At 44.5% G+C, this 10,487-nt stretch overlaps 1 protein-coding gene across 1 annotated transcript in view; it reads left to right on the forward strand.

Annotated features, from left to right (window-relative positions):
• Positions 1-8,158, forward strand: part of doc2a (double C2-like domains, alpha) — a 62,597-nt gene extending 54,439 nt beyond the window's left edge. Inside the window, exons 9-12 of the mRNA XM_076142739.1 lie at positions 3,220-3,422; positions 6,494-6,575; positions 7,021-7,117; positions 8,022-8,158. Coding sequence (XP_075998854.1) covers positions 3,220-3,422; positions 6,494-6,575; positions 7,021-7,117; positions 8,022-8,158 — 519 coding nt within the window. The remainder of the gene's footprint in view (positions 1-3,219; positions 3,423-6,493; positions 6,576-7,020; positions 7,118-8,021) is intronic.
• The last annotated feature ends 2,329 nt before the right edge of the window (positions 8,159-10,487 follow it).

The following is a 10,487-nucleotide window of genomic DNA, read 5'->3' on the forward strand; positions in this document are numbered from 1 at the left end:
GACACAGGGATTTTTCCTATGAAATATAGACGATGTTACAACACATCCTCATGGAAGTGGTTGTCTTTATGTTGCCTAAAAAGACAGTCAGTACCTTTACATGCAGGTTAGAACTAAGATTATTGTCATGTTGAGGGAATTTATTGAGTATTACAAATGACACAATGGATTCAGCTTAAATCGAAGAGACCTTAGGAACTGTAAATATCGTTCTAAAGAAGAAGATCACTATAATTACGACGTCTTTTCATTCTAGTTGATTTGTACTGCAAAAAGCTGGAATTTCCTCTTTCCAGCGGCTGATGTTGTCGCTTGTTTTGGCATTTTGGGGCCTAATTAGGCAGTTAATGACTTGTTGAGGCGAGGGAGTTTTGGGGTTTCGACTCCGGCTGAGCCTCTCGGTCGTTTGTTTTACTCCTCAGCCACTGCTTGAGCCCAGCGTGAGCTCATTAGCCGCCACCCTGTAACCTCGGTGTAGTTCAGTCGTTAAGCCCAGCTCCACTTAGGCAGGACAGCGAGTGATACGGGAGGATTTATGGCGAATGGAATCTGCCTCAAACTGGAGCTTTTGTTTGACTGATGAGACACCTCGACGTGTTTGTTTACCTCCATCTGCTGCAATAGCAAAGAGCCGTAGACCTGAACCAGCCCACAGATGTGAGGAAGGTGTGGAGTTACTCTACAGCAAGTCCATCTTCATCTCTTATAAGACGAGCAGGAGGCTGTTTTGTTGATTACATGTGTATTGCAGAAGTAAACAACTCTCTTTATTGAAAGCACTCAGACTAAACAGGTTCGTTCTAATGAGACATTTTGATTGACTCTCTCTCTCTCTCTCTCTCACACACACACACACACACACACACACACAAGCATGCAACTATTTCCTCTAAACGCGTCTTCAAATACACTGTAGCTTCACTTCATGTTAACAGCAGCATGTCACACACTAACCACACACATAGACACACTGATGTTAGAATCTCAACGTGCAGGCAAGCTGCTGCATAGAAACAGTTGATATGATCCTCAGTGTCAGCATGAACAGATGAGATGAGATAAACCTTTATTAGTCTCATATGGGGACATTTCCGTATGAACAATCATCCCTGTGAATATCCGCAGATTGATTCCTGCTGGAATGAGCTCATTTGGACACCAAACATGCCAGCAGTGTCAAAGTTATGTTTCCCTCCGCAGGACTGAAACACTAAAATATTACTGCAGCTCTCCGTCACACAGAAGATCCCCTCCCCCAAATAAACACACACGCCTTCTTTGATGTGTATTTTTCCTATTTCGACGCCTACAATGTGCCGTGATCTGAGATGGCAAACATCAAACGCCGAGCAGACTTAAAACCCAGACGCAGCGGTGCAGCCGTCAGTCAGAGCTCAGATCTGAGCAGTAGCCCCCGCGGAACGCCTCGACCCCTCAGCGCTCAACCCGTTACCCGCTCACATTCAATGTTCCGCTCAAAGACGGGAGGCCGGTTCACGCTCTCCCTCGACCGCTCACCTGGATCAGATATGCGTTGCCCTGCTGACATTTCCCTCGCTGCGTCGTGCACAGCTTATGAAACATGCTTTTGAAGCGTGGGGTGGAACAGACGCGTACAGGCCTGGGCCGGCGGCTTGTTTGGCTGCGGCCGCAGAGAGGTTTGCTGTGTACGAGTCCGCTCTTGTAGCCGAGCTGAAAATCTAATTCAGTGCACGGTTCATCTACAAAGTGGCTCTCTCCCACCAAACAATGTGGGTGGTGAATAGAAACCCTGCCAGGCTGCGATGACTCCCGCTAAAAAACATTGATCTGCTTATTTTCTGACCTTTTTCCTTTTCTTAGCTGCAGTTCTGTTGTGATGCATGGTGGGAAGGGAGCTGTTTGAAAGATGATGGTGGAACCGAATGCCAAACAGTATTCCTGAACATTTATTATACATTTCACTCCTGCAAAGTCTCGCTCTCTTCTTCATGTTTCTCATTTGAACATGAGAGGAAGAGTTGATATGAAAGCAAAAACTCCCTGGATTGTCAGTGTGGTGATAAAGTGACTTAGAAGAAGGACAGACTCTAATAGAGAGACGGGAAGACCAAACTGCAGCAGGGGGGAGAGCCTGAGCCAAGCAGACAAAGACAATGAAGCCATCGATCTTCTCATCCTCTCGCGTCACGACACACAACAACTCCAAGAGCGAGAGAGCGTGCAGGAGAGAGAGAGAGAGAGAGAGAGCGAGAGAGAGAGAGAGAGATTGAATCAGACCTGCGATGAGATGAAACAATTTGAGTTCGCTGCCTGGGCTGATTCCATGAACAAATTCGTCATTTTCTTTTCTTCTTGTAGCCAAATAATTCTCAATTTCCTCTTTTGTGTCAGCGCCTCAGACACTGCTGATCCACCGCTCGGCCCTATCAGGAGAAAATGGCATTACGTAGAAAATCCATCATATTACAGCCGTGATCAAAGGGCGCCGTAGCCTCGCCAACAACTGGTCCATTTCAGATGAGGGGGCAGGTAAATGCAGACATAATGCTGACATGATCCAATTATGTCTGACACTTTGCATGCAATCATGCCCCTCAGCTGTACTCTGTTCTTAAAAGCAACACAGAAATTGAATGATGGATTCCTGCCTCCAGTTTTGGCAGCATTAGCGTCAGATGTACAATTGATCCCAGGCTGTTGGGTGGGGGGTTCTGCGCTGAGAGGTTCTGGTTTGGGAGGTAAAACCTGCTTAATCTTTAAAAAACCAGCGCTCCATCTGCTCATGTGCTCGTCTGTCACATGTGATAGCTCAGACTCAGAGGACGCCAACCTCTGCCAAGCAAAACCCACATTTCTCTCCGACCCCGCCGTTTCATTTCTGTACGCTCTTGACTTTTATAATCAGGCCTCTCCACTTTGAAAACCTCTGGCCGGAAATATTGGGACTAGAAAGCATTATTGGAAACATTATTTTGCTTGCTGATTGCTTTGCTTTCACTCTCTGCCATGAAATGTTGGGCAGCGTCCACTTGGCTGGTCCACTGGAAGCGTCTGCTCATTGTTTAAAGATACAGTATGCAAGTTTTTATCTCATATTTGCTGGAATCCTAATTTCCATAACAGTAGGAATCCATAAATTGAGTGCTCTTGTTTGGGGGTCCCTCTGGCTGCTCGGGGGGGACTCGGCCCCATGAGGCCGCAGATCTAACCGTCCTCTCGTCTGCTTTTGTCCTGCAGTGGGAGAACGAGCAGCTCCACAGCCTGGAGGAGAGGGGACGTCTCCTGCTCTCCCTGCAGTTTGTGCTTCCGGTTCGCAGGGAGGACAAAGACGTGGACGGAGGCGATGTTGGGCACGGCGGGGGTCTCTGCGTGGGCGTCAAGCGCTGCGCCCACCTAGCAGCTATGGACGTCAACGGGTTCTCTGACCCCTATGTCAAAATGTAAGTTTGTATTATCCTCCAACATCGGCCAACGCATGAATATTTAGCATTTGTATTCAACATTAATATTTAACATGGAGCTCACACATTCAGCTGCAAGTGTGAAGACTGAAAATATATGAATGTGAAACTTTTCTTTTTCTTGGCCACCACCTTAGCATATTTTCCTTCTCTCTTCTCGTGACAGCTAAACGTAATGAGAACTGGAATAGTCCTAATCAATCAGTTATCGGAAAGGTGGAAGTTCCATCTCAGAGTCTCTTGAAAGCCCTTTTCTATTTCACCACCGGATTTATCAGCACATTATCTCGTCCGATTTAACTACTTAATTCCGAGCATGTGTGTTTTTCATGCTTGTTTATGGGTTCACGTCGTATATTTTATGTAAAGTTCCTTCAGAACATTTTATTAGTTCATAAATCCTGCAAGATTCCCTTGTTGTCTCCAGACTCTTGAGTTTCTCGGAATAAATTACAAAGTAGATCACTAAATATTGAGCATTTCCATCAATAAGACTTTTAAAAGCTGGAGTTTTGCCATCTTATTAACTCTGCTAATCTATGATGGAATTGTTCGGTAAGGAGTGCCATCTGTTTTCTAGCAGGACGGCCTACAGGCTGGGAAAGTGATTTGAGAGTTGTTTAAGAGGCCACAGCGCGTCACAATGGCGGCTGCGGGGTACAGCCACATTTGCTGACTTTATATGGACTTTTGTTTCGAAGTTAAAATTGAAAAAAATGTGTCTAAAACCCTCCTGAAAATAAGTGCCAATAAAATGGTTTTACTGTGGCTTGAGGTGCTTTCCCTGACGAGTCTGTAAAGATTTAATTAGCAAAACGGTAACGTCAACAGAAACAGAGACAGAGGAAGCCCAGCTGAGCATCAGTCCTGATCCGAGTGGATCATGATGCACACCTACAGGTCGTTAGGTCATCAGGTGTGTATGGGGGTGATGTGTTTCTATCTGAGGAGCCGATTGGATCTTTAAAATAGAAAGGTTTCAATTGATCTCACTCACATTCTAGTAGCCCTGTGCCTCTTCCTCAAGCATAAACCACTCTCTCTCTCTCTCTCTCTCTCTCTTGGCTGAACCTTCATAGCAGCACAGCCGCGGATCCTTTTGTCGTCGTTTGAAAGAAAATAATGGGATTAACAGATTTAATATTCCAGCCAGCAGCCCCTGGTTGGTTCATTTCCTGTGTGTGCACATAACTTCACAGCGGGTGTCAAACTGGGCTGGTGGCGGTTAGATCACAGGGTTCCAGGGGTCGAAACAGAATGAAGCGGCAGACACGTTTTCACTTCCTATAAGGCTGAGTGGCGGTTGGCAGGCCGTGGCTGTGCGATGGAGGAAGCACCCGAGCGTTGCAGCCCCGTCTCCGCCTCGCCTTGATTATTTCCTCGTGTCATCTTTTAAAATAAGCGGTCAAAACCAATAACGCCGCCGCTGCTGTACGTACAAACGCAAACCTTCTCCTTTCAGCTCACAGACTGACTGAATGAGCCGCCGCTGTGCTGTAATGATGACTAATTGTGATTGATTGGTAATTACTCATTTCTCATTAATCACTCACAGAATTAAATGTGTCTGCAGACCGATAATAATATCACTCTGACCGGCCGAGCGTCTACGGGAAGTATTTGAGCGCTCCCCGTGTCTCGTATTTTATGGCTTTTGAATGAGCTGCCGTGGAAGCTTAATGTTTGATTAGCTGATTAGTCCTGAACGTCCACAACATTACATCAGTGTGTAGCAGCACATTTATCTGGACCCACTTACACACTCGGTTATACAAATCCATAATGTATGAGGTTATAGAGAGTTGCTATCCATCAATATTGCCCACACACAGGAATCAATCAGACTAAAAAGCGAGGGTTTGGAAGAGGGACAGCATGTTCTCACTCTGTGTGAAGAGTAGTGATGCAGCTGCAGTTACATCTTTCTCTCGGCTACTTCGCTTTACAAATACAGAGGTTTGAATGTGAAACGTTACAGGGATAAAAAGCTAACTCGTATATCTTCATGATGTGGAGCTTTCAGAGGCTTCTTCACGCGTTGAGTACAGAGATCCATACAGGTCAAAGGTGTCACAAAGACCTTTCACTTGTCAATGGCGGGTCAATGACGGAGTCGATGTTGTATCTATTTGAATTCCAAATAATTTTCTAAATAATCTCATGAATGAACGATCTGGAAATCTGTATATTTCGGCTTTCAAGCTATAAAGTAAGTAAGTAAGTAAAAATGTAATTCTGGCTCTTTAGCAGCATCTAGTGGCAGAGAAAGGAAGCTACTTGTACTTGTACAACAACTACATGCAAATGCACAACGACATGAGAATACATCTGTGTGTTTTATCACAAGCAAACATTGGCTTATGTTTCTACCATTAGCCAGAGAGCAGGTTGGCTAACAAATACAAAAAAAATCACAAGTCCTGAGGTGTTTGAGTCTCTGAGGCTCGTTAAACCTTTTCAGTGCTGCAGCTGAGTTTGAGTTTTGGGCGAAACAAAGCGAGCACAGAGCATATGGCGTCTGGCTCAGGGTTATTTACTGCATTCCCAAGAAATACACACACAAACACAAACACAAACACAAACACAAACACAAGAGCTCCGCTACTTTAGAAAACTTGAAAGCTCAGCTGCCACTGAGCAAACAGTGACTCACATTGATTCAACTCTCTCTAAACCCCAGAGTGTGTATGTGTGGTTGTAAAGTAAAGTGAAGGGTTTGTGCGTTGCTGTGTATTTTGTTTACCTTCAGGAGTCAAACAAGTGAAAGTCTTTTGTGGTGCTCAACAAACTCTCCCCTCGCTCTGCTGACAGATGTGGTCAGCAGTGGCAGCTGGAGAGTTGTCAGTTTGCCTCCGGGGCACTGCCGAGGTGCCTTTGAGCAAGGCACCGAATCCCCAAACTGCTTCAGGGGCACTGCATCATGGCAGCCCTGCGTCCCCTCTGTAATGCACGTGTGTGTGATGTGCAAGATGAATTTTGAATAACGTGTGATAACATTGTATGTAATTGCATGGGATTTGACAAATAAAGTATCTTATCTCTCTTTTAAGATACCTTAAGCCGGACTTACTGAAGAAATCCAAGCACAAAACAGCGGTGATGAAGAAGACCCTCAATCCTGAATTCAATGAGGTACGCCCCCCCCTCCCCTCCCCACCCCTCCTCCAGGCTGTGACAGCAGGTCTAACACAGCGCTGAGCTCATCATCACATGTTAATGAGATGTCACACTCACACTCTCCATCTCTTAATTGCTTTGTTTGAATCTCTTCTCATCTGCATCTTGCCCTGGTGAAAATACCTCAAGGTCTATGTTTTGTCTCTCACACACACTTGTTGCAGCGGGCACATCAAGCAAACGTCTTGTTTTTGTCACAAAATAACACAACCACACTGCACCCATTGAGACAAGACAGAACTTTCAAAGAGGGTTTAGAAACAAATTGGTTCAGACGCCACAAACAGCTGGATAACATCTGGCTCAGTACCTCAGTCAGATCGAGTCCATACTGAGGGCCTTGATCCCCCCCCCAAGGTCGTCAAGGAGGATTAATGTCCACTGCTTGTGTCCACTGCAGGAGTTTTTCTACGAGATCGCCCTGTCGGAGCTGGTCAACAAGGCACTGGAGGTGACCGTGTGGGACTACGACTTAGGTCGCTCCAATGACTTCATAGGTGAGAGTGAGCATTTGAGTGAGCATTTGACTCTGACGTCGTGTTTGACTCTCGTTTGAGTTTGAAACTCCACACCATGACGAGATATCTGTTCCATCTCTCCTGTCTCTCTCTCGCCACAGAAATCCAACCAATTCAAGACTGTGATGAAACACGTGGCAATGGCAACAAAATTCAGGCCAAATTCAGCTCATTAGTCTTGGGGAAACGATTTGCAGAGAGCTTGATTACGTTCACATTTAAATCCACCTACTTTGACATTCAGCATCTGATTTACCTCCATTTATTTCCAAACAGCGTAGGGAATACGTGGAGATTTTCAAGATGATTCATCTGTAAATATCATCCAATCAATGCATGTTTACTCTCTCATATCAGGGACACTGACAACAACACACTCAAGCTACAAGACAAACAGACATTTTCTCCAGCCAAAGTGCGTAAAATGAAAATTAAACCGAACAGATGTTGCCATCTTCCCCCTCTGAATCCTGCATGTCATTACAGAGATTGATGACTGCCACCAAGGTGTTTGCATGAATCCCCAAAAGTCATCAGTGTCCTGTTTACGTGCTTCACAGTCAGCAATCAGAAACAATCTCAATCCTGATTTCTGACCATGTTGGGTATTTGCACACTTATTGCTTTCCCTGCAAAGTTTGCGTCCTGAAGCGTGAGTTTTATTAGAGCGCACGGCTGCAGGAGCCGCAGAACAGACGGCGAGCCTTCTGTTTCTCTCCCCAAAGTAGTAAACATCATCTATTCCAGGATGGTTCAGTTCCTTTATTTATATAAATATAAAGCAACTTTATATTTATATCTTTGAATAAATGCTCCACAGTGATGGGACGCTGGAATTTGATTGTCAACATTTCAGAAATAACCTCTTTCTGCCGGCCTGCAGGCGGCATCTGCCTGAGCTGTCACTCCCAGGGGGACGCTCTTCGTCACTGGATGGACTGCCTCAAGAACAAGGGCCAGAGGGTGGAGCGATGGCACATCCTGACCAACGAGCTGCCACGAACCCCCAGCCACGACTAATCCTGGAGGCGTCTCCGCGCGCTCGGCACAGGAGCGGCCGACGGCGACCACCGAGGATTGTGTGGCTAACAGAGAACTCCTGGTTACTACAATGGGATGGACTCGTTCAACTTCACCACAGTAATCAGCAGTAATTGAGAGGAAAAGTGTAATGTAACTGCCAGCATGGAGGCTAAAGAGCTGAGAGGAGCTAAGTGCAGCATGGCGGTGTGCCTTCATGATTCATCAGTTGTCCAAACAGGAAATGCTTGTTGGCATCATCACGTTTGTCAGCTTTTTACAGTTCAGCATCATACCTCTGCACACTAGGCTCACACTGATACAAGGACAGGCCAAAATATGGAGACAAGGGGTGGAACTCTCATAAAATAGAAAAGAGAAACCAGAGGGCTGAAGATTGGAGTTTAGGAATCGGGTCTCATTTCCCACATAGCTGGATCCTTGAGAGGTAACTTCAGCTACGTTTACACTGTCAGGCTGATGAGACCTTTTCTTACTTGTTGGTCACATGTGGCACAGATCAGACGGAACAAGCACATGGAATCTGACCGAGACTCTGGACGCTCGTTGTTATTTACACGTGACTCTGTGTTCATTTTGATTTACTTGTAGAGCAGAAGATGAAGCAGAGGTCACATGACTCATAAACCTGTGGGGTGAAGCAACAGTGCTGCTTTTGGAAGAGACTGCATGAGTTTCAACGCTCAAGACTACAACGCAAACACAAAATGAAGACGATAAAGCTAAATATGAAGATGTGAAGCCTCTAAATATGCTTCTGAAAGCAATAGCGTGAATGAGCTCCGCCTCATGGTCTACGTCCTATGCAACCTCCACCTTGGTGATTAAACTTTCCTTTATACATGCGCGTCATTTCAAGAAGCGTTCAGGTCAAGAAGCACAAGAATCAGATGTGGGTCAGTTTTCAAAATAGATTCAGAAGAATCAGATATAGGCAAAAGGTCTGAAGTGGGCATCAAGGCGTGCAGTGTAAACGTAGCTTTGGACACAGAAACTTTAAATTGAAATGTATCAGTTCACACATATCAGCTCTGTTTTCAGCATTTCTTTTTTGCCAGCTCCTCCTTTTGCAAACATGAGCGTTTTGGTTCACGTCACAAATCAGACGCGTTGCCTCCTCTCGTTTTCCTGCCACACGACAGCTGCAGAACAAACAGCCAAACATTTCACTAGCCCTGCTTTGTTGTTTCACAGGCGCTGACAGATTCTGGTGGGAAACTGGTCCTACGAGGTGCTAATCTTAACCCAGTTTCACTTGTTTGGCTTTCAGCAAAGAGATTTGGCGCTTCAGAGATGGTTTACTCGCTGTTTTCCACCCTGACAGACGGACACACACGTGCATACGTATGTTGTGGAGTTTTTGCATTTTGCAGCATGAAACAGGAACATTGAGAATGAACTCAAATAAATATACTGACAACATTTAAAATCCCAAATCAATCCCACATTCATAATCATTTCATGTCATTTCTCTTCCACCTGTTTCCTTACCATGCGTCATGATGCATGGAGAGAATTTCTATTGCACAGAGAATGAAAAATCACTTCTCTCACCTCGTCAGCTGCATCCTATATTTGTTGCCATCAACCGACTGATGATGATATGTCAATACAAGTGGTTCTTCCTTGTTGTTGCATGATGCAATATGTTGATATACTTCTTTATAATGCTATACTTCCCCTGCCTGTTTTCTAATTGAAAGTGTACAAGAGTATTGTTTACGTGAGGCATAATGAATAAATCAGGTACGGTTCATGCTACATTTCCTCTGTTGACAGTGTTATTATCTCTTATGCACGACTGAATGTATGAATGTGGCTTTGTATAAACATTACTGTTGTTTACACTGATCTTGTGCTTTACAGGGGTCTTGTACTTCAATTTCTATGAGGTGTTTTATGTACAATGCAACAATAAATTTGGAATGCAATACGATAAAACACAGTGAGTTTGGGATTTGTTCCAAGTGTTCACACAGTGGATGTTTGTAGTTAGTTAGTTTTGTTAATAAAAGTAAAAATAGAAATAAAACGTGGCACAAATGCTCAACTGGAATTAAGAGAAAATAAGACTGAAATTAAATTAAACTAAATCAAATAAAAACTAGAGTAAACTAAAGTAAAGGTATATAGGATGGTCAAAAACCTCACAAAACTAAACTGAAAAAGTATTATTGAAATAAAATGTCAAGAAATTAAATGAAATTGATATTGATATTGCCTTGGCCTCAACGGAATGGTTTACTACTGCCCCCTACAGCTTTTTAAATGAATCGCATCAACACCAGAAACTACTGCATGCATCTTT

This window comes from Genypterus blacodes, unplaced genomic scaffold (genome assembly GCF_046128005.1).
Source record: "Genypterus blacodes isolate CSIRO-AG114 ecotype Tasmania unplaced genomic scaffold, CSIRO-AGI_Gbla_v1 ptg000022l_1, whole genome shotgun sequence".
Classification (NCBI taxonomy): Eukaryota; Metazoa; Chordata; class Actinopteri; order Ophidiiformes; family Ophidiidae; genus Genypterus; species Genypterus blacodes.